The 25,182-nt window shown below is 35.3% G+C and overlaps 2 protein-coding genes across 8 annotated transcripts in view; one reads left to right on the top strand and one right to left on the bottom strand.

Annotated features, from left to right (window-relative positions):
• The window catches only part of LOC110454011 (39S ribosomal protein L28, mitochondrial-like), a 94,932-nt gene that overhangs the window by 19,277 nt on the left and 50,473 nt on the right, over nt 1-25,182 (bottom strand). The window lies entirely within an intron of this gene.
• LOC110454010 (mucin-5AC-like) lies at nt 629-25,182 on the top strand. 6 transcript variants are annotated; one of them, XM_021503303.1, is made up of 3 exons: nt 629-1,305; nt 20,896-20,978; nt 22,591-25,182. In XM_021503303.1, the coding sequence occupies exons 1-3, from the start codon at nt 1,281-1,283 to the stop codon at nt 24,667-24,669; spliced, it is 2,187 nt and encodes a 728-aa protein (XP_021358978.1). In that variant the 5' UTR covers nt 629-1,280; the 3' UTR covers nt 24,670-25,182. The 6 variants fall into 6 exon arrangements, with proteins under 6 accessions (XP_021358978.1, XP_021358974.1, XP_021358977.1 ...); XM_021503299.1 differs by lacking the exon at nt 629-1,305 and adding an exon at nt 11,269-11,545; XM_021503302.1 differs by lacking the exon at nt 629-1,305 and adding an exon at nt 13,856-14,196.

The following is a 25,182-nucleotide window of genomic DNA, read 5'->3' as shown; positions in this document are numbered from 1 at the left end:
GGATCACTTTTTCTTTGTAGGCACAAATGATGCTTTTTTCAACCTCGAAGTTTTAAGTCTGACCTTCAGAGGAGGTCAATCTTTAGAACATTGTTTGTGCTTATAATAGATTTTCCCTGCTCCAGATCGGCAGGTGTAACTTCACATCTTTAATCAAATTTTCAATGTCATACCGTGTTAGAATGTTCAGGTTTTTTTTTAACATTGACTAGCAAATGGGATTTTAACTGCATAGGACCTCTTATATAGGGAATAGGGACACTTCCTAATCTGTCTTTCTTGCATGTTATAACATGGCCTATGAATGAGTGGAAATTATGCATTCATGTTGTATTAGATCTGCCATTTAAACAGTGATGGCGACCACGGAAATGCTAATTAATTTAAATACTAACTCTGAAGCAGTCAAAATGTAACACACCTCAGTGAAATTAAACCAAGTAAGTTGATTGCTTGGTGTAGATTTCTCATCGCTACATCAGACAGAATGTCTCAGCTAAGCTCAGACGTAAAAGGTAACCACAGGTAAAAGTTTGTATAAGGCAATAATTTATCTCTTAGGGGTTTTCCACTATACCTGAAAACACAATGGGCGGAGCAAGCAGGTGATTTGACAGTTTGAAGTCCAAACACAATAGGTTAGGATTGGATGCTGTAATACAGTTAGGGGAAACAATAGGAAGTAAGGCCTTTGTGTTTACAGTAGTCCAGTATGGCTGGAGGGCGGTCACTCTAGCCACAAGCTTGCTGTAGCGAAAGCGCAGAGAACAATTATAATCAGTCAGTCAGAACGAACATAACAGTTTAGCACAGCACACACAGGCCAACCAGTAGTGTGAGCGCCAGCTTTAAACATAACAGTTGTCAACATTGAGCTGAGAGCCAGGGATATTTTATATACACTTCCAGATACTGTGTTATATTTATGTGACTAGATGGACACTGTGAACTTAAAAAACCAATGGATGTATTAATAGGACTTAATAGAAAACTGTAACACTTTGTCAACACCGACACATATTTTGTGTGGATCTCCAGGGGACTTGGTCCCAACAGGAGGTGCTAACTCCCGACACTGATACTCCTACATACCTACAATGTAAGAGAGGGGTCTAACACCCCCAGGGATCTTCCTTTTCTCTCTACTGGACCTGATTGGACTTTGTTATTAATACTGTTATTGATACTGATGTAAAGGGATCAGTGTTCAGCCTCTACTAAGACCAGAAACACTTGTGTGTATTCTACACAAGCTGGATCTTTATCCAAGGACATGCCTGATGAAGATGCAAAACAAAATGACTTGTAAGTATCAATTATAAAATTTAATTTTATTATATGTTGATGTTTTTATCTCATTTGAATACAAGGTGCAATTAATCATTTTATGTAGTGAATATTCATGTCATACCCACAACGATTTACCCAACACAGCACAGCTAGTTAATGACATCACCTCTAGGTACAAAACAAACAACTGACAGCTTATTTATTTGTTGATTTTTATTCAGTTATTTCATGTGGTTAAACAATATGTTTACTTGATCATTCTATGTTTGTTAACTGTTGTACTTATATGTACCAATATGTACCTATATGTACCAATATGTACCAATATGTACCTATAGGTACCTATATGAACCAATATGTACCTATATGTACCTATATGAACCAATATGTACCTATATGTACCAATATATACTAATATGTACCAATATGTACCTATATGTACTTTTATGTACCAATATGTACCAATATATACTAATATGTACCTATATGTACCAATATGTACCTATATGTACCAACATGTACCAATATGTACTTTTATGTACCTTAATGTACCAATATGTACCAATATGTACTAATAGGCATGTTAACAAATGTGTAGATATTAGACTTTTATTCCCAAAGTTACTTGTTTTCCTATTTGATATTAAAATAGTGAAATATTTATATACTTTAAGTAAATGATGTAGGATTTAACATAAGTAAATGATGTAGGATTTAACATACTGTAAATGATGTAGGATTTAACGTAAGTAAATGATGTAGGATTTAACATAATAATCATTATTCTATATCATTATTCTATATCATTATTCTATATAGTTATAAATATATTTTCCATATCTAAGGCTATCTATCTACTTATCTCTGTTATCAGATATGACCAGTGTGTTTACTTTCTAAAGGTATTGTTTACCTACATGGTATATATCTACAGGCATGGCACTGAGTCTCTGATGTCTAATATTATCACCTATGGTAATCCCTTCATACATGGAGGTGGGATTCTTGCCCCTCCAGAGTTAGAGAAAGTCCAATCAGCCTGTCTGACCTTAACTGTGGACAGGTATCATGATCCCTTAATTAAGTCCCTAATCAATCAGGTATAAAGGTTACCACATGGCCGATAGCCCCTGAATCTCAAACTGATGGCTACATGTGGTTAAAAGAACTGAAGTCAGGTCATTTAGATGTTGGAAATTTTAGATTTTAGCAAAATAAGACACATATAAATTCTATATGTGAATGGAGTTGATAAGTTTAATTTTTTACATTACTTTATGCTGACTATATGTAATAAATGTCTAATGCTACAAAGTAATCTTATTTTTTTTCTCTCATAAAATTAACAAATCTATACATAGATCATACTAATATCACAAACTTGAATACATAAAACCATTGATTTCAGTCAAAGTAATGTATATTGTAAATGTACCCCAACAACATCTCATTCAGATGGAAATAATTTGAGTCGATAGTCATAATTTTTAACTTCATTAACGTGAAAAACTATATCTTAAATGAAACGGTATCAGTATGTATACATTGTAATATGCATTTTGTTAAAAATATATCAATCTCAGAAGGACTGTATGTTAGTTTTGAAAGCTAACAGCTTTTAACTGTTCAAGTTAGATTGATCAATAAGTTTCTCAGTTTTGATTACAAGTGACATGTTTGCTGAATGAAATGACCAGTTTATTATGATGTAGTAATACAGACCAGAAATAAACAATTTTCCACGCCCATAAACCAATCAGGCACACTGCTGCACATGACAGAGGGGAGCAGGTTCCATTGACTGTGCTCTAGTACAATAGAGTTTATGACCCTTAAGCAGGGCCATTATGAGGCCTATGATGGATGTGTGACCTCAATATGTGTCTGTCACAGGGTTACCTCATATTGCATTATATTTATGTCTACCATGATGTATTCAATCAGTTTTTGGAGACAACCATATTCTGCTAATTTACCTGTAATTTACCTGTTTTTCACCTGTAATGTTCACCTGAGGACAATTGTTTTATTTATCTAACTGTTTACCCTTACAACGTAACCCCGATATCAATATCTGACATTTTCAATAAAACTCATCCATCATGAGTTTATGACACTCAGAAGGGTAGGTAGGCGGGACATATTTTCAATATAACACTCAAGTATAGAACCTACTTGTCAAAAGACTCTACCATTACAGTGAAATTACTCAATATTTTATATAACATTTCTGTCAAGAATTCTGTATGATGAACCTAATTTGACTGTCACAACTGGTAATAAATAATGTTGTCTGAGTAACCCGGGCAGTGAACTTTGGTAATTAAAACCTGTGGAAAAGATTAATTTTTCATTACGGACGACGGAACCTCTTTATTATGAAAACTCAGGTTGGTGCATGCATACTCTGGATTAATTAAACAGTACTATAATGTCATTTTGTATTTCAATGTCAGAGAAACAAATTTTTCTGAACAATCAGACTTGAGATTGGCAGTTGAAGCCCAGATTAAAATGAAAATCTACTGTATGTCTAGAGATTACCCCTAGTCTTGTATGTCGACGTGATTGACAGCTCATGAAGAACTTCTATCTATGTCCCTCACGTGCACTTAGCAGTCTGTTTCATCGGAAGCTGATAAGTCCCACTCAAGATATGAAGATTCAAAATTTAAACAAAGATAATACTTAAAGATTAAAATTTGTTCAAATGCTGATAGAACCCAGTAATACAATGATAAGATATAGGAGCACCTGTTGGTCAGAAGGTGTTGAGATATATCGTAGGTAGGGAATTGAGTATCCACACTAATTGGATGTTTTTGGACTCGAATTGTGCCTTTGACCATTGTCCAAACATTGCTTGGTCAGAGACGTGTGCCAAAAACTCAGATTTCACCGATAAAACTCCCAGGTTAATACAAATTTGTTAAAACTCTGCCACTGTGTCTGCCACTGTGTAGTTTACACTTTTATAGTTCATTGATTACAGTGTAGCCTGGGTTGGAGTCATCCATCTTTGGGAACTGTGACAGGGTAAAGAGGTGCTAAGACTAAGTGATGGTTGTCAATGGCCGTGCCAAAGGATGGTGTCAGTGGTCACCTCATGCTGATCGCGAACATCCTGTTACATTTAAAAAAAAAATAATCTGAAAATTAAACTTTCAAACATATTCTGGCCTAAAAAGGAAAGTTTTATAAGTATACTCCTCAGTTATTCCCCAGCAGTCATGATTTCAAGTTGAATTTTAAGACAAAGGCTCATGGTGTTAAAAGACTAATTAGAACATTAATAAATTTAACACAAAATGTCTATCAAGTAAAATGTTTAAAATATCAAAATCAAAACTGAAATATTCAAAATGATTATCTAAAGGCAGAGAACATAAAACAGTTCCTATTTTTTTCCATTAAAGCTAGTCAGACTTTAAGTTGTCTTTATACAATCATTGCCTTGGTAAAGGAAATTTGATATTTAAAAAAAATTGCAATGACTTCATCATAATAAAAAAGCAGGTTTAAAAAAGAACAAGGGTTTTATCAGTTTAGGGGTAATTTTCAATGCCCATCAATCTTGTGTGTCTATCTCTGTCAACATCTACTATGGACCTCTGTCAGGCGATGGATGGCCACCAGTGAACTACCCTGGGCTACCCAGTAGTCAGACTGTTCAGTGCTGAAACACTACAATGCTACTGGGGTAGCTGGCGGGCATTCTTTCTAAAAAATACAATCTGTTGTCACGGGATGGATATTCCTGAAGTTATAAGTAGCTTATTTCGTATCCTAACATGTCAATATTTGTCAATATTTGTACACAACTTAAGACAAGATTCAAGTTTATCAGACCTAAAATAAATATCACCTTTGAAGACATATGCAGTCTCCAATTTGAGAAAATAACAATCATTTCTAACATAATTATTACAATCCATATGAAAGACATTCAATTATGAAAATTAAAATCCATTACAACAATTTATGTTTCACGGGTCCTGATATCGGTAGATTAGCAGGTGGACTGCTACAAATGGACTAGGGCCATTGAGGTACAAGCTATATACAGGTACTACTCTATATCATTGAACTACTGGGTAAGATGTTAAATGCCAGGTATGTGGAACTCGTAAGTAAGACATTAATATCATGTCGACAGGTAAGACAAAGCATGTGCAGCTGCAAGGACAGGTGTGTCAAGTTTCCTGTACGTGTGCCGTCCTACGCTGGAGGACAATTACAAGTGTTTTGCCTGTTACACGCTATCGAGCTTGGCACGTGCCGGGTACTTTTGTCCGCCTATTGAGACCCACTGTCTAAATAAAAGGGTCTGAGCTGAGAGTGTGCTGAACTAACAAGCTGAGAGAGTGAATGGCTTTAAATGACTGTCTGTATCTGTTAAGTACCACATGATTAAACATATAGTAAAGAGCACCTTATGGACAGATCGATACATCTTCAAACTTGTACCTATTCAACCAGCCATAGTTTAAATAATCAACTCCAAATGAGGATTAAGAGCATTTTTTGACTCCCATTAAAAACACACGATGGAATATATTTTGTGCCAAATGTAATTCCACCATTCAAACAAATTTCTGTTTATAAATTGTATTTTTTTTTAATGATTTCAGTATAATTATAACAAAGTGCCTAGTTGATAGCTAGACAACTAATTACTTGTCCATCAAATGTCTAAAGGTGAAATAAGGTTAATTAGAATAAAACATTGAATTAAATTGGGAAAAAAAAATGTTCGCCACCCGTCCATAATGTGTTAATGATAATAATTTGAGTAGGTAATAAATCATAATTATAATTTCAACACCAGGCTGACGATGAGTGTTGTAATTTTATAGGGACACAGTGAAAATGATACACTGCTGATAACACTTACAATTCTACGGGGACAAACTGATAAGAGCTATAATGACCCTGATTACTTAATAAGAGTTCTAATGAACCTGATCATTAAAGAAGTGTTATAATGAACCTGTTCAGTGTGAAACCTCAAGCTAAGCAACTCTGACAATTTTCAAACTTTTGGACAGAAATTATTCATTTCTCTTGAATTTTCCTTGACATTACAAATTTATGGAAACCAAAAACTGCACAAAGACATCTTGTCTGAATAGTACACATGCTAATACAGGGAGAAAATTGACAAGTATCACTCAAAATAAAAATAAGTGCTGCAAATATTGATTATATTTTGTCATTCTGCTTTCACAAAGGATTCTTCCAATGACATACAGGGTTTGAGATGGGAAACAGCATGTGCATTTCACATGAAAGCTTCTAGAATGTGCTGGGTTTTGTCGTAAATGGTCAATGGATATCAAAAATGACAATGTCAGCTCTTCACACATAATGTCTTTTGGCATAAAAGGGTATCAAGGGTCAGACCTCATTTGTTCTCCTTTGCAAGAAAATGTGGGTGCTGTATAAAGACCAAGTTCATTTCCTGATCCGACAATATATCCGACGGCATCAATCGGGCTGGGCAACAACAACAAAATATAAAAATACTAGATCACATCTACAATGCATGAAATGTTCAAACATAATCAAAAACTAAATTTTATTTGAGATTTTTGATGAGGCGCTCAAAAGGAAAAAACCCAAATAAAACATAATCTTTTTATTTCTTTAACAACATTGACAGAGGCATGAAATACCCTTTTAGACATGAGATGGAAATCTTCCTAGACAGCAGAATGACCCCCTGCTTTTTTGTATACAAAAAAGTTACTGATCAGAATCTAGCTATTCAGTCATACCTTGTCAACCAAATACAAACCAAATTTGATGTATGGATCATTTTCATCGTAGCCATTGATAAGTAACCCTGACTTCCTGCTTTTTTGTGTAAAAAAACAGGAGAGAAAAACAGCTAAAACACATGCATATCTAAAAATTGAGAATTGACTTTATAAATACTACTTAAATGACACAGACTTCCTGTTGGTGAGTGAGCAAAGTAAAAAAGCAAACATTAAATTCACAGACGTATAATTGAGAAAAATGGACATCTACATGTTTAAATATTGGGAATTAAATGAAAAGTAAATGTTTTCTCTTGGGGTATCAATAGTGCAAATCCAAATATAGGGAACTAATTCATTTAAAAATCAATGGTATATGTTTGTCCTGTTAGAGTGCTGACATTGTCTCACATCCTGTTTTTTTGTATTTGCTTAAAAGTCTAAGGATTCCTAAAAGACAGAAATTGATAGCCTTTGATACATAGTCAATGTTTAACTACTCCACTAAGACAAATTACTTGAGTAAACACAAGAAAAGACCATATGGCAGATTGACAAGGGCTACCTGGTGGACAAAAAGTAGATGGATGAGAGTGGAGAGTGGTCAGCAGTGGCCAGAGGTGGTCAAATTTTGTAGTGGACATACAGAGTCCCACCAATTGTGTGAAGATGCTATCTAAAGCCCTAAGGATACCAGCAGCTTACATTTATCTTGCATTGAAAGTTTGAAAAGGGTGAAAAGTGTATAATGGGCTCAAAAACTTAATCCATTGTGAAGTTTAAGAAATACTTCTTTGATGTTGTGGATAGAATGCTATCTGATGATAAAGTTCTTATGACTGGGTTACAACACTAAGGAATTGAAGTGTCTGAGACAGCCCTGATGGTCAGACTTGCCGACCACTGTGAATAGGCCAAAACGACACATTGTGCTAGTTAGAAATAAGTTAATCTCCAGACAAAAAGCAAGTTCTTAGTTATGAAGTGATTATAAGTTGGTATCATTTTAAAGTTATATAAAAGTTTTAATGTATTATAAATATAAAGTTTTCTCAAGAAATGAAAACTATCAAAATGTGACTTAACACTTGCTATCCTTTGGAGAGAAAACTTAATGAATGATTCATGTCTTTCTTGCAATAATGCTAAGTACAAAGACCAAAAAACCTGTTAATTATCTCCTGTAGACAAAGTGCTAAAATGACATCTCAAAAAGAAAAGAAAAGTTCTCGCAACAGTATTCCTTACCTGTAAAAAACAACAGTATTCCTTACCTGTTAAAAACAACAGTATTCCTTACCTGTAAAAAACAAGTGTTTATGATCTCTTTTTGTGTTAGATAAGCAACTACAAACTGTCAAAACCAAAGTACATATGTTTGTAATCTATTGTGAAGTTATATAGCAGTCCAACAGAGAAGGATATCAAAGTCACAAGCAAGCTTTAATTTACTGTAACAAACGGGATTTTCATTTATGCCGTATTAACGACTTTCTTCACCAATTCATCTCAGATTTCTACAAATGAAATGATAAAAGCAGGGAATATGTATAACTGTCAAAATATTGTTTGTGAAATTAAATGGTTCACAAATCATGACGGACATACAGAAACATGGTATAACACATTGCCATTAAAAACATATATGTTTCTTATAAAGACAAAGCATTTGACATGCAATGTAAAGCAGAAATATTTTCCCAGTGACTTCAAAAGAATATTTGCCTTATCAAAAGCATGTAAATATTTTCACAGAGAAATAGACTTATAATGTTAAGTATGTACAGACTTTTCACTTTGTGAGTAGATAGACGCAGACAAAATTCTCCTTAGATACTTGACTGAATGGTCAGTGCTAATGACCATATGATGACCATATCATGCTAGGCAAGTGGTCAGTCCTGTGAATGTCCCCTGGGTAGTGGACCCAGTGACTAGTGCTTGGTCATCAGCCTCCATTACTCACTAGTCTTTAATTAACTCGGAGGCCCACAAGAAAGCAGTTTCCTTTTCTATTTTGTTATTTCTACAACAGGCAAATCACTCCCCCTGGATCCCAACTCAATCAGAGTTTATTTTTATTTATGCCTCCAGAGTCCTTAGTTTTGAATGAGCAAACAAACTGAACAAAGACTTCAAAAGCCAGCTCTTGAGGTGAAAATTCAGGCTTTCTGCTGCTTCTAATTAGTGATGTAACACTGACCATTAGTGACCACAGGGGTTCACCAGAAAATTGACAAATAAACTCCCTCCACGTCACACAGCCTATCCAAACAACAATACACCAAGTCAGGCATCCCCAGCAGGCAACAAGGGGTAATGGATGGCCATCCTGATAACACACCCAAAATTAATGGCAAGAAAATTATCAAGAGGATACAGTGCACACCCTGGGAGTAAATTACAAATAAATGGTTTGATCAAAACGAAATTGGCTGTGATGTAATGTATATAAGTGGTTTACATAAGACGTCTGTGTTATTAGATTAGATTGTTTGGGAAATTAGGAGATAATTGATGAACAACTTCTGTGTTAGGCTATACCTACAATATAATATCACATGCACGATAGAATTGTAATCGAGTGGAAAATAAGTAAATTATATGTACAGACAATAAACTGCTAATTACATGTACATTTAATAATGAAATGTAATTTATATACAAGTTGCAACCAATCAAATACTCACTATGTCTTACGGTTAAAAAATCACACTCAGGACTACTACAAAAGTACTACATGTATCAAATATTTTTAATTTTGATTTAATTTTCATATTATCTTTTTTATGGTAGCAAACATTAGATATATTGTTTAATGGAAAACCGCTGTTCAATTCTGCACCGATCAAATACAGCATCTTCTATCTTCTATTCTATAAAAATTCTTTCATCAGAAGCCATTATTGTGTCCATAAATTTGGCACTTCTGCAGTTAACCATGACAACTTCAAACACCTGCACATCAGCATCAGAGACAGAGGGGAGATAATCCCACAGAGACCCCTATCAATGTTTATTTAGCAGACAGGCCTTATCAGAGTTAAGGGTTCTACCTATGGTCTGTTATCAGATTAATTAATTGCAGGACTATATCTGTCATCAGATTTTATTTCTGTCTGTTGCTAATGTCCACAATCTTCTGGTGGTCAGTCCTGCTTGTCATTGCCTGACCTCTCCTGGTCATTGACAAATTGAGGCCATCATTACAAATGACCATGCTTCAGCATGCCCCAACAGTTACACTTAAAATCAGATTTATTTCCTCCAGACCAAACTGTCACACATTTGGAACTTCTCTTTGATTTGTTATCATCTGTTGCATTTTGGGCATTATGGTTTCAAATCAATAATTTTCTAACAGTTGTATTTAAGATCTGTAGCAGTTGGTGGATCATGTTCTGTTCTACAGTGGTGGATAAAATCAAATGATCTCAAATATAGAAATTGTTGATCAATGGTTTAGTTTTGGGTTGTCATTAAAACAGGTTTAAAAATACCTGCTCTTTGGAACCATTTATTGCTTCAATCACAAATTTGCCAAATGATATAGGAATTTAAATACCCAAGGTTTTCATGATTTTCAGTGAGACATATTTATAATTGTCCAAACACATGGATCAAACCTTGAGAAAGACACGAATAAAGAATGTTTACAGTTTTCTTTGACTTGAATGAAATCTGTGTTTGGAACAGCATTCAAACTTCTGTCAAGTCATCAGATTGGGGTTTAACTATATGGTTCCAATACAGCAAGTATTTGTATCATTGTCCCAAAGGACATAGGTGATAATAGATTAATACAATGGATGCAGAAAAGATTGATATATTCAGCTCACTGATATTTAAGCTTTCATCAGTAAAACTTATTCCCAGGATTATAAACGACACAGTCAGAGGCATCTTATCCACTTTTGCTTGACTTTACAGGTGATTTTTGGATCACCTTGATATCCTATGAAAGGGAGATTACTCTTGGCTTGGGATTAGTGCCTGTAACAATAGCACTCATTTCCTGTGCACACAGCTTAGTATCAATCTGGGGGATCAGGTGTTAGCCCACATAGGGAGGGACAGCTATCTCAATAATAGCTTAGCACTGGAAAGTGTTGGACATAAAAACATACACTTCCTTGTGTACCCTCTTTCATACATGAACACTCCAACTTCCTGTGACGGCCGATTTTGGAGGTGAAAACATTTTGATAGAACATTCGAAATGTGATAAGCACACTTCCTCCATACTGTCACAAATAGCAATTGTAAAGGGTTGTACAACTTTAGTGACACTTTAAGGCAGAGACCATCTTCACACTTTCGAATGTCGAGAAATATCACACATTGTGTTGGATGAACTGTACATGTGGTAAAAACATGTTGGAGAGCAGGCAGAATGTTTAGTTTCACACACGGTGAAGAGATGAAGGAGGAAATGACTAGTGCACTAGGGAATGGTAACCTCACCTGGCTTACTGCTACCTATGTACATAAAGGTAACTAATTACGTATATATATTTACCTATATCTGTATCATAAAATTGATTTATTCACATATGGTACGTGATGGTGACTATTTAACATGTTAGCTTTATGTATGTATACTTATATGTGAGACTATAACAAACAAACAAAAATTGACTTTAAACTTAATTACCTTAATTTGACAGTACACGAAGGTGACCAATTTTTTTCCCCCCAGTTATAATCCAATACCTGGTAATGCAAATAATTCTCTCGACTATTTTTATTCACCTTTCCTATACAAACCTTATAAATATAACTAATTTTAGTAAATTGTTTTTCCAGTGGATAAATAGCAACAATCGTTTGCTTTTACCCATGTCTAAAAATGTACATGGTTTGATTTTTAAGTAAAATGTGTGTTCATTTTAGACGTTTTTAAAAATATTATTTTTAGCACATCCATATCCAAGAGACAACAATTAATTATTCTATTTGTAGTTTCAATTTAAAATGTATTTCTCACAAAATTCCTATATAGTATACATACATATAACATGTATACACTTCTTTTCATTTTGAATTTGTTGACAGGGAAGCAAAAATTGCATTAAATCTCCAACAAACAAATATCAAACTTCCATATCCAGATTTTAAACCTATTATTCCTACAGCCATTCAAAATGAATGGCAGCAAAAAACTTTCTAAATTACAACCGAAACTTAAAACATCTATTTCCAGTTGGAAAGATCGTAGAGAGGAAGTTGTCCTCGCTCGGCTCTGAAACTTAAAACATCTATTTCCAGTCGGAAAGATCGTAGAGAGAAAGTTGTCCTCTCTCGGCTCCGTACTGGGCACACATATCCTACTCAGTCGTACCTTTTAAAACGAGAAGATTCACCTTCATGCCTCACATGTGACACTCCATTTACAGTGAAACATATTTTAATAGAATGTTCCGATTTTAAACACATTCGTGATAACTACTTTCGAGTCCCGGATATGAAAACTCTTTTCAGTTCCGTGGACTCGGAAGACATTATTTAACTATTTGGAAGACATCAGTCTATTCTATAGGTTGATGTCTTTTAACCCACCTTACCCTCTTTGACGTAATTTGTATCACATAGTCCATACATATCCTCTATTCGTTATCTCTTTTATTATTTTAACTCCCTTTTTATTTCAATTATCTACACATACAATGCGAATGCTTAAAAAATTAACCTTTTTTATCTGATTTTATCTTCGCTACTCACATGGTTGTTTAAAAAAACAAAAAATACACCAATCACCATGGCCCTAAATAGCCACAGCCGTTGATGGGCTGTTAAACCCAAACCAACATACAAACTTTTCATTTATCCAATCTTTTTTTTACCATTTTAACAATATTTGGTCATTATTATACAGACACAAGAAAGCATGCATGCTTATAACAAAAGCGTTTTTTTTTTAAATGAACAATTTGTTTGTGTCACATAATGACATCTGGTTATGTTCCATCTTCTTCATGCTAATTAGGTTCATTGGGTAAATGTAAGGGGCTCCGTGATTGGTCAGTCAGTCAGTAATGGTCAGTTGTCCATCATTTGCCTGGAGTGTTGCAGTCAGCAGGTGGCTGTCAATCCACCAAGGGAGATAAATCAATTCTTTCCCATCTCTGACACTAGCTGTGTAATCACGTAAATGGGGTACTATTGGGTTTTTTTCAAAGCTTAAATGAAATATTAACATTATTGGATAGACAAAAATAAATCTTAATTACTGCCAAGAAAAGTAGAACATTTCACCAACTCATTGTTTCCATATTTCAAAAGCAAATGTTTCTTATATATATTGCAGGATAGTCATACATGCCCTTTCTCATTTATTCGGCCAAAAAATGATAATTTAATTTAGGTTTCTACAGAAAATATTTAATAGTTTTTTTAAGAGCTGAATATTTTTCAGAATGAAAAAAAAAGTCTTAGCAATGAATGATAAACATTGTAGGCGTACCCATTAGTTTATTGCCATATCCAGTCATACAATATGACATGTGTCAAAAAAACTGTTTATTGTTACAACAGTACTTCAAGTTGGCAACAATTTACATAAGTAAGTAAACCAGATCCTAGTAAATACTGTGAAAACAAGATTTGGGATCAGATATTAGGACTATTTATAGTATTGCTTTATTGCTAGGGGCCTTTAAACTCTTATCATAGTGGTGATGGTCCTTATCAGATCATAGCTGGACAGGTCACTTTATACTGGTCAGTTTTGACCACCCTCTGCTCTGGCCCCTCTGGTTGTCTGTTGATACTGATAACACTACTACATGGTCAGTTTAACTGGACTAAAGCTATATGCAGACACTCTTTGACTACTCTGTGAATGACTTTCACTTAGGGACTGGACACTAACCATACCAAACACTTCAGGGGGAAAAAAACAGTGTCTCATTGGTTTATGTGGATATTTAATGGACTTTACCAAAACTGTCCTGGAATACTTTCCCTGGCAGTGTTTACTTGTTTTGTTAATTCCCTAATGAGTGAGTTTGTGGCACACAATAACACAGGAACACAATGTCAGCCTGGGAAAGCACATGAGGAAGGTTATATGGACAGGGCTACAGTCCAAACCTTTTGGATTTAAACAATAGAATGTGTGGCCCTCATCACCTACACCTACTGGGTAAGGATGCTATTTAGTCTGTGTTTAACTCCTGACACACAGGGTCAGATGCTGAAAACGGTTTTGGCTGCTGGCAGTCCTGTACATATGTCAGTTTTTGTACAAGGTCAATATGACCTGGTATCACGAATGGGAAATGTCAGTTACAGTAAAACTAAAGTCAGTGATCAGTTTTCATTTTAATTTGTCAACTGACAGAAAGCATGTTTAATTACGTTTCTTGAAATTTGGACACTAATCAATTACATGTTGAGAGGATTGTGACTTATTCTTTGAAATTATAAGTTTATATTAACAGCTATATGGAGGAATAATTCAGTGTTTAAGTTTCATACATACAGTTTGAAGAAAATGTGATGGGTATATTGGCACTTCCTGTGAATGTGTCCTGTTATTTGTTGACAGGTGTTTGATAAGGGTCTCCCTCCTCTCTCTAACTGTTCCTCCCCCCCCCCCCCCCCCCCCCCCAAATCAGTTACCATGGTTACTAAGCCTGGCTAGGAAGATATGGGTTTGTTATTGGTTAGAGTCTACCTGTGAAAACTTATGGCTACAGATTATACAAAGCAAGTAATGTCTTGGCATGGTTTATTACCATAAAAGTTTCCTGGTTCTCCAGGTCATCATTATAGTTTTTATTTTTCGCAGTCATGCTCAAACATGAGTAAGAAAATTCTTAACCAAAATTAGGAAATTTACTTATGTAGCTGATTGTAAATATGTTGGTGTTGCAGTAATCTGTTGCAGAAATTTCTGTAAAAATAGAACTTAAATATTTATCACACTTGCAACATTAAGGGATAAACTGCTTATAAGTTAATATTTAATTTTTCACATATTTGCTTTTTTTGCCCAGAGTTGATCCTCTTTGGTAAGAAAACAATATTGAACAATTTTTTAATTTCTGTAAATCTGCTGTGAATACAAGGGTCCATTTTGACATGTTGTTTGTGCAGTGGTCAGTCCTGGGGACTTTTCACTCAGCCTATTGTACCGACCAAATCTGGACACAGGTTTTAAAACCTCTGTTCAATATGCTTCACATAGATAATTTACCTTTACTGTTTGGCTGTGAAAAATACCCATATGAAATATTTGAGAAAATCTGACATCATGTGTTTAACAACTTTTTACAAGTAAAATGTCAATGACAGCAACAACAGACAAACCCTGTGACATGTGATCTTACACTTTCTACATTCCCCTTTAACAGTCTGACATAATAAATTCCTAATCAGGTGTCAATTTCAGGTTTATTATCTACTTACATTAATCCTATTGTTTGAATTATACCTACATATGTTTACCTACCTAGTTCAATAAACCATAAAATCTGCTGCTGATTTAAGTGTAAATATTCCCATATATATACTGATATCACAAGTTTAACACACAAAGCGAAAGCTGAAAATCTACATGTCTGCAGAGCTTATAAAGTACCTGACCACACTTCTAAATCCTAAGTAATCTAAACATAATCCAATTAACAAATGATTCACTGTCACTATAATGGAGGCAGTAGATTTTAATGTCATTGATTACTCAGTCTCATTATGAAATTACATGCCGTTAACATGTTTCAACATGGATGTAAATTTCCATTTAAAAAAATTCTTTCATCTTTTCAAAAGATTTCTTATTGTTAAATTTCCATCAATGGCTTAAAAGTTATGACAAAAATCATTTAGTAAAACATGTTTTCATGAAAATTATATTTTACAAATTTGTCAGTCCTAAGTATAAACTCAAGATTCAATCAATAAAAAAAACACTTTTTTATTTCACAGTTTCTTATTAATTAGAATTTAACCTTTCTGAAAAGAAAGCTTCAAATGTTAGAACTGAAATTTGTAACTCCCTTTGACATTTTGTATCTTAAATACTTTTAAAGTATTCAATATCACAAACTGATTTTATGATAAAGCTTACTGTTATTTTCATATACTATAGGATCATTAGAATTATTATCAACAATACCATCAACATTTAAATGTCAAAAGTTGTTTAATAAAACTGTTTATAATGCAACACAATAAATATATTAGACAACATACCTTAAACAATTTTGATATCATGACTCCTGTGTCATAACTCCTTGCCTAAGTCTGATCAATATTCCAAGTGATCAATATTCCAAGTGATCAATATTTCAAGTGATCAATATTGTTTTGTAATTATCTGAATGACTTCAGTTCATTAGTCAAAATCGATGGCAATAGAAAAAATACATTAACCAAAATATTACAGATGTATTTTCATTAGTTGTAATTAATTTGATCAATTAACTGATAAAGGAAGTTATTAAGTTTTCTATAAGGTGAAAACAATTGCATGACTCTTTGGCCAGGTGATAATCTCAGGTAATTATCTACTTGACAATGGTCAAAATAATACTCCAGGTGTGAAAGGACATGTCCTTATTGGAGATGACTACACCTATGCCTTAATGAGATTTTTACCTGAAGCAATATTTGGAACATCAATTTTAACACATTCCAACATCAATTTTAACACATTGAAAATCAGAAAGTAATTAACACCAAATTTTATGAGAGGACCAATGATATTCAAGCTTCAAGATGTACTTGAACTAATTATCTTCAGAGCATATAAATATAGGGATGATAGTTGACTTCATCATTCACTCACTGACCATAGTGTCTTACATATTACTATAGAGTTCTCCATCTCCCTACCATTAACTATGAAGTACCCAATGCCAATTGGTAAGTTCTCCTTTCATTTTCCCATGTAAATGTTAAGTTGTTTTCAGTTTCCTATAACAAAGCACTGAATACAAATATATCTGATCTTATTTGTCATGTGAACTTGTATTCCATTTTTATTTTCCTATAACAAAGCATTATATACTAGTGTATATTATCAGTACTTTTGTCAGGTACTTTACTTATATACCCCCAAATACCTAAATAACATAGCCATAAACCTTATTGTGAAGCCAGACACGTGTGTGTACAGACTGTAAGGGAATGTTTGTCAATCACTGACTTCTTTGATAGCAATAAAATTATTTTGTCAATGGACATTCAGGAAAATTACAAATTGCAGGTGACATTATTTGAAACAAGTTTAATCAAAGGTCCAGCTGTTGGCTACCTGTGATTAGCTGGACATCTGTGGTCAGGGTGGTCATCTCTTTGTAGGATTTTTATGACTGCATAAAAGATAAATGGCTAGTGTCCAGTCTGGTTGGGAGTGATCCAACTGTCTAGAGACTTTAATCCATAAAACCCTCAGCTAGACATGCTAATACAACACACTTAACCCTAATTCTACATTTAAGTACTACCCTTGCAAAGTTTGAAAACATTTTTGTCATAGTGCCCTGAACTTTATTGCAATTTAATAAGGCCCTAGATACCTTTATAAGGTTAGTGAAAACAATCCAGAGCGTGTTTGTGTTTGTTCATCATTATTAAAGTCAGAAACCCTAAACCAATGCTAATCTGTATAGGAATTTGTTGCTAATAAGTTACAAGCCAGCAGCCTATCACTTTACCATTCTGACACTTACTGCAATGAATCTGATGGTCAGGGTGTTGTATGCTAAACATTCCCAAGGGTCCACTAAGTTCTGATATCTCAAAGGATACATTACATATGCACACTACTTACTAAGTCAGATAGTATATCACAAACATCACTTTCCTTATTTGGATCCCATTTTTCACAGACACAGAATAGTAATCCCATTAAGTGCCGAACTCAAAACATTAAAGGGAAGATGATGCAGGTTTCTGTGCCTTGTTGAGATTGTGAGTTGAAGTTGAATGTTAAGATAACTCCTAGAGTACCTATTAGTGTGAGGTGCTATTACTAAAGTTTAATGTGAGGGACTGTCATTATTATGTGTTTTTAAAACACTTAATTCCTGCTTAGCTTATCTGCTAAACTCAGTAATCCTACAACATAGCTGATGGCTAAACAAAGGTAAGCTAAATATGTTTGTTTAATATTCACACCTAGGCAGATAAGATTAATAAATGGTAGGGGAGGTAATCCAAGCTGGCCATCAATGTGTTTGGATAGTGGGCAGCAGTGACACACAGGTAGAGGAGTACTGTCAGAAGCTGCAGTACTCAAGTGGTCAGTTTAGGTAGAGGTCAGTACTGACCACACTCAGTATATAATTCAGACAGTTGATCACTTATCATCAAACTTGTCATAGAGATAACATAGCATCATCTTACAACCTGAATCTTGTTCTTAATTCTGCCATTACAACTCCTGGGAATATACCTCGTGATAAGTCTTCAGTTGCATATGCCAACATGCAGATCACATCTGACAAAATTCTCAATGATCAGCCCACCAGTCAAGGTAAATACTTCCCTTAATAACCAAATTTATTGTTTTGTAAATAGACTTTTATTGTCAAAGTAAACAAATTTACATTAGGTTTAATTAGTTTTGTCTATTTAAATAATAAGTAACAGGTTAATATAACTTACCCATTATTGAAAAAAATAGGTTTATTTTTTTGGTTTATATTATCATATAGTTTTTAACATATTTAAATATTTTTATTTGATTATGAAGATTTTTCAGCTGCTTAACAAAACATTTTTGTTTTTAATGAGCATTTTTTATTTAAATATATAAAAATTGATAAAAAAAAGTTTATGTTTAGTTGTTTTAGCTTTAAGTATTTTTATCAGATCAAAGTATTTACGTTTTTATCATAACACTCTTCAAAGGTAAGGGTTATCTATCTGGCATACTCCATTCCAATGATGCTTTTTTCACCTGCTGTGGCTGTCTTTGTTACAAGTAGGCTTATGTGTAGTTTGTTATGCAATAGTGTTATTTACCTGAGACCCCCTGTGGTCAGTAGCAGGCTTCTTCATCATTCTTAGCTTACTGTGTATTACCTGTTTATTTACCTGAAACCACTTTGGTCAGTAGTCAGCTTCTAAACAACCTGTATTGTGTACCTGTCCATCCACCCAAGCCCACCTGTAGGTAATAGCCAGCTTCACCAACATTTACCTGTGACCCCCTGGGGCAATAACCAACATCAATAGATAGGCAAACTCAACAAATTTACCTTTGTTCTAAACAAAGCAGCCCCTACTCATTAACCCCCATTGTTTATTATCACCTGTACTGACCAACACTTCCCTACTAGTCACTGGTCAGTTTAGGATGATCACTCGCACTGTCAGTCTGTCAACATTCACCTGCCAAACACATCTGATTACAGGTGAGAATTTTATTCTTCCGATAATTGTCTTTTCCTTATTTCCATAAAAAGGCTAAAACATTACTTTCTAGTTCAGTAGTGAGAACTGTCTTGAAGAGGTTTGGGGTGGGTGTTGCAGAAAACATCTAGCAATGTCTTTAAAGGCAGTAGGAGGCTTACAATTATTTCTGGGTAAGAATTTATATTTAGGAAACAATGTAATCTGATGACAAAATAAGCTTAACTTTAACTATCTGTACTTTCGTTTGTGACCATCTGATGATTTTATTTGACTCCATCCACCTGTGAAATTTAATCTGGTGGATGGGACTTCCACTAAGCCTTAGATGAATGGTCAAGATTCACACTGACCATATGCTGTATCGCATAAGTAAAAACATGTTTGTTATCAAGTCAGGTGTAATCAAACAGAAATTTCTGGTTTAACAATAGCAGACCCATCTGCTGTCTGTGAGAATCACAACAAAAGTTTGTAGTATTACAGCATGTTAAGTTTGTAGTGATTATCAGTCCCCTACTGAGGATCAAAGGCAGGTAGCAGGTTACCTGTAGATCAGTTAATTAATTCACAGGTAAAAAGATGTTACCTTATAATTATTTAACAGATAGCATTATTGTAGGATAATAGGTATCATTCCCTAAGTGTAGAGGGCAGAGGGACCAAATCTAACCGGGCGTAAAATTAGTCCCCTCTTACAGGCTTTGGGACTTTGTACAGGAAATGAGGGAGGTCCCTATACATAAAAGGGATGGAGTTGCACTATTGTAAAAACTTCCTATGTTAGGGCTAATTTTAATTATAATGCACACAATGCCATGTGTGTTGTTGTTTGGGGTGTGGATAGTGTTTTCTATAGGAGGGGGACTTAATGGCTACCAAAACACCCTAACACAATATAACCACCATGGACTATTCAACCCCCTGAACAACTGTTGAAGGGCAATTTGTACAGGAATTAAAAAACAATGGAAAGCGATAGGAGTCCATACAACGATGATCCAGGCTGATTGACCACCATGTTTACCTGGTCATCAACACAATGACCACTGGCCCAAGTCCGTTCTGTCCACAACCTAAACTAAAAGCTTTATGTCATTTCATATTTGGATAGAGAGGTAGTTGGATTAATGTGATACAAACAGAGGTTTGCTGGGATTTACAGTGTTGTGTGATACAAACAGTGCTTTTTCAAGGAGATTAATCTTAAAAACTTTTTGAGTCTTTTTCAATTATTATGGCTCCACCTGAGCTGGGTTCACCTTCTCCTGTGCATTTTCTTACTTCAACTTTACTTGACAGTTTCTGTGGTAAGTCGAGATCTCCTCCCTGTCTCCAACTCAAATTTCGTAATTTGTTGAAATTCCCAAAATTATAAAACATATTCTTTTTCAGAAATAATATTTATTCAGTAGATTTAACTGATAATTTGTTTATTATTACAATCATAACTAATAATTCTTTATTTTTTTTACAGACTGGATGGAAACTGGCATGGAATCAGATATTTCCGAGCACCTTGAGACTGACGAGATGTACATGATGCTTCAGGCAGATATGGTAGGTGTCAACATCCATTTCTTATATAGGTCTAATCTAATTAGTTTATCATCTCTGAGCTTTTAGTTTAAAAGGTCCTCCATTTACATACTTTTATCACACCTGTTCAGTGACACATACTTTTACTCACCAAAAAAGAAAGAAAAATGATGATTGGTTCTTAGATGAAGTAATTGTAACAAAATGTGCTCAGAATGATAATTTTTTTAGAAGATCTCTTTTTATTGCTGTAAATATTGAAGAAGATGACATCACAACATATATTAATTACACATGTCATTTGTCAGTTAATATATTCAGATAAAATAAATCTGTCTGCATCAACAAAATATCAATGATTATTTTGTGAAAATCTTGCTCATGGATTTTGATGTAACTTCCATGTCATGTTAGGTAATTAATGAGGTAAACATTTGTAAACAGAGGGTCTGAAAATTGAATATAAGATTGGTGTTCTTTTAAAAAGAAATCTTTCAAAAAATATTGTCAGATTTTTGCAAATGATCAGTTAATTATATTCCATTAATTGAGTAGCTCTGTATTTGTGTTTTGTCCCTTTAATACATGAGTAGCTCTGTATTTGTGTTTTGTACCTTTAATACAGTCTTGTATAGTTTTTATGATGTTTTATATCATATTCCTTTTACATTGGTATTTACCTGTATTGTGTATTTCATACTACTGGGTCCCTACAAGTTATTTAATCAGTAAGAGTTAAGTATTCATGTGAATATAAATATTGTTTTATTTTAAATACTTTAGAGTATATCATTAAGATTTATTCTATTTGAAATAATCTCCTCATATATAAAAAAAAGTTTGATACAGTCATTCAATCTTAGCACTACAATTTTTTATAATTTTTTTTTTTTATCTGTTTTTTTTTCAATGATATTTCATGTTGTTTAAATTTTCCCATCAACCACTAATTTAAGAAATTTTGATCGAAAATCTGTTTCAATCAGCCTTGAATTTAATTAATAACTTAGTTTTTTATGTAATGAGTACTTCATCTTGAAATGAGTACTTCATCTTGAAAGTATTTCTCCAGAAAAGTGAAAAACCCATTTCTTCATTCATACAGATTTTTGTAAAATAAATTCACATAAGTAAAATATTCTTTAATTTATAATGGATATATCATGTGTGACTATACATTTCTGTCATAAGTTGTCCTTTATTTCAATTAAAGTATCAATTTCTTTCTAGCAGAAATTACTGTTTAATAGAATACTTCCAGCTTGTCTACATTTATATGACCAGTTAATATCACCCTTAATATCAGAAACAACAGAACATCTTTATAATAATCCAATTTTTTAACAGTAAAACGATTTAATAATGTACTCTAATACGGTTGTTAATAAATTCAAAAATTGAATTTGGACTGACAAATTTGTCTGAAATAAAAAAATAAATAATGAAAATGAAAAATGAGAATGTATCTGAATTTGAAGTGGTAGTGTTTTCATTTGTTTTGTAGCATTATAACTGTCAGGTTTAAGAAAATAATTTTCCAAAAAACATAAAAGATGTCATTGAAAATATTTTAATTTAATAATGTTAAAAATGAAAATAAACAAAAAACTAAACATCCCCTTTTCATTTACAGCTGAGCATTAAAAGACAGGAGACCGACCTGAAATCCGAGATCGTTGAGATCACCTCCAAGTTCAAGAACATTCTGACATCATGCGGCATTGAACCCCAGGATTACTCCATTGTGAACCAGTCTTCTGGTAGTCTGCCCCCAACTCCGACCTTCATGAGGAGTTCTGCCCTGACTCAGGTATCTGCCTTGTCCTCCGATGAAGACTTTCTGCTCCAGGAGATGATGAAGGCCTCCCTCTGTTCCACCAGCTCTGACAGTATTTATGAGGACTCTGCCATGACACTCATTGTTGACTCCAACTCCAACTACATGTCCTTACCAAAGAACGATATCGTGTCTAATCCCAACATTCCTAACGTCACTGGATCATCCTCTTCTGACATCAGCAATGGCAGCGTAGGAGCCAATACCTCCGACGGCTACCCCAAGTCACCCGACACCTCATCTGATGACAACCAGTGCGTACCAGAGTGTCTTGACCTAGAGCAGGAGCGAATGTCCCGCATGCAGTACTACGGGGACTTCACCATTGACCGTCAGCGACGCATTGACAACATGACCATGTCCCTGTCTTCAGGACCTGTCTGCACCAACCTGACCAGTGCGGCCACTGAGGAGCTCTTCACACGTGAAGTTGAGGGATGTGAGGACAACACTTCTGTACCCGCCGTCCGTTTGGGACCCATCATTGGTGCCTGTTTGCCTCCTTCCACTTATTCCACCACCACCTCTGGTAGTGCTAGCTCCACCCCATCCTCTGGTCGTCCTCGTCGTCGTCATTCTTCAAGGAAGAACCGCACCTCTTCATCCAAAGGTAGCTCCAACAAGTATATCTCCATACCCTGTGCCTCCTCCACGATGATTGAGGATCTCTCACCCTCCTCTTCCAGCAGTGGCAGCAGCAAGCATCGTAGTAGCTCCATTCCCCGAGCTTCCTCTACCATGATCGACGACCCTGACACACCCTGCAGCAGCGAGGATGACCTTCAGTCCATCTACACCTGGTCCATTCATGACAACGGCTGTGATGAAGATCTTGCCCTTGAGGAATCCTACTTCAGGAACCTCAACCAGCACCAGAAGATAACTGCCAAGCCTCCTCTTCCTCCTAAGAGAGTCCTCTCGAGCAGCAGCAGCAGCAGTCGCTCCAGCTCTCGTCGATCATCCAAGCGAGACAACTTAAAGGCCATCCCATCCAACTCTTGTACTCTTCCTATTGATGCTTTGTCTGTGATTGAACCGTCTGCCAGCTACAGGGATGCCTACCTCGGTTCTGAGTCCATGTATGACGACGATGATATCCCTTTCAAGTCCAACAGTTTGCCAAGGACAAGTACTAGGATCCAGCTGCTCCCAAACAAGTCCTCCGGAAGCTCCATGGAAGCCCGCTGTTCCTCAATGCCCGACATCATCAGCGTTGACACTGCCAACAATGACGATTTCCACAGTGTGCCAACATCTCCTGACCACAGTGCTGACAACACCTCCCCTCTTGGGGAACGTCTTGAGCTTCCCGGCAAGTCCAGCTCCAGCAGCGCCAGCCCAGTAAGTGACAACCAGTGTAGTGCTAGCCATCCCAACACTGATGCCCTTGTCGACTCAATCCTCACCGACAGCCCCACCAGTGTCTGCAGCTCTGGGATTTTCGTACCCTGCAACACGCCTGATGTCACTGACCACAGCAAGACCAGTAGATCCACCACTAGTGACAAGTCTGATTCTCGTGCCCAGCCTGTTGCTCCTCTTTCTTCTGTGCCATCTGTTCCCTCCAACACTCAGACTGACAGTGGACTCTTCAAGGTACCCAGGTTCAACCAGCCTCTCAAGAAGCTCTTCAGGTTCAAGCGTAGCAAGGCCCAGAGAATGTTGACCAGCACACCAAGCCCTGTATGCCCATCTTCGGTACAGAGTGACCCTCTCTCCAAGAGGAAGCTTTTCACAACTGACACCACCAACTCAGCTGATGTTCAGATTGTCAACAAGAGGGCTGTCATCAAGAAATTCAAGAGGTTCAGTGCTAGCTTCAACAGGAAGGACAGACAAGGACTTACCCGCATCCAGACCCTTGCCAACCTGTGAACCCACTGACACACAAAACACTATGACAATCAAAGTGAACTATAGACACATAAGTGAACTAATCAGTGAAAGGGAACTCATCTGTGACAGTGAACATTATTTAGTGATGGTGAAAGTTGCTGTGTACCCCAGAGTTGAGATTTTCAAATGGTCGTGATTTTAAAATCTCTGTTTGATTAGTGCCTCATACTGACAGTTAAATTGATACCTTAGCACAAAGTAAGCTTTCAAGACACTTTTTATCACCATTAGTTCAAGTGCAATATTCTGATTTTCATTATGCCATAAGTCGTGGTTGAATTCTGTTTCTGTCTCTTTCCTTAACTTTCTTTCCAACTTTCTTTCGAGATATGACTCAGGAATTTGTGTATGTGTGTGAGAGAAATGGATAAACTCCATTTATATGTGTACATTTTGTAAAAAGAAATGAAATCCTAATTTATTTTATTTGTTTGAAAGTCAAGATATATTGACAGTGCTATTGTGTATATATTAAAACAAAAATGAATATGA

Source organism: Mizuhopecten yessoensis, unplaced genomic scaffold, assembly GCF_002113885.1.
Source record: "Mizuhopecten yessoensis strain PY_sf001 unplaced genomic scaffold, ASM211388v2 scaffold7629, whole genome shotgun sequence".
In the NCBI taxonomy this organism is placed as follows: Eukaryota; Metazoa; Mollusca; class Bivalvia; order Pectinida; family Pectinidae; genus Mizuhopecten; species Mizuhopecten yessoensis.
Note: the sequence above shows the minus strand (reverse complement) of the source record. Positions and strands in the feature narration are given on the sequence as shown.

What these genes read in the sequence shown, in the direction of transcription:
- LOC110454010 (XM_021503299.1), top strand. Translation starts at nt 11,446, where the DNA reads ATGTTTAGTTTCACACACGGTGAAGAGATGAAGGAGGAAATGACTAGT. An exon ending in TGCTACCTATGTACATAAAG is followed by an intron (nt 11,546 to 20,895) that starts GTAACTAATTAC and finishes TTTTTTTTACAG; the next exon opens with ACTGGATGGAAACTGGCATG. An exon ending in TGATGCTTCAGGCAGATATG is followed by an intron (nt 20,979 to 22,590) that starts GTAGGTGTCAAC and finishes TTTCATTTACAG; the next exon opens with CTGAGCATTAAAAGACAGGA.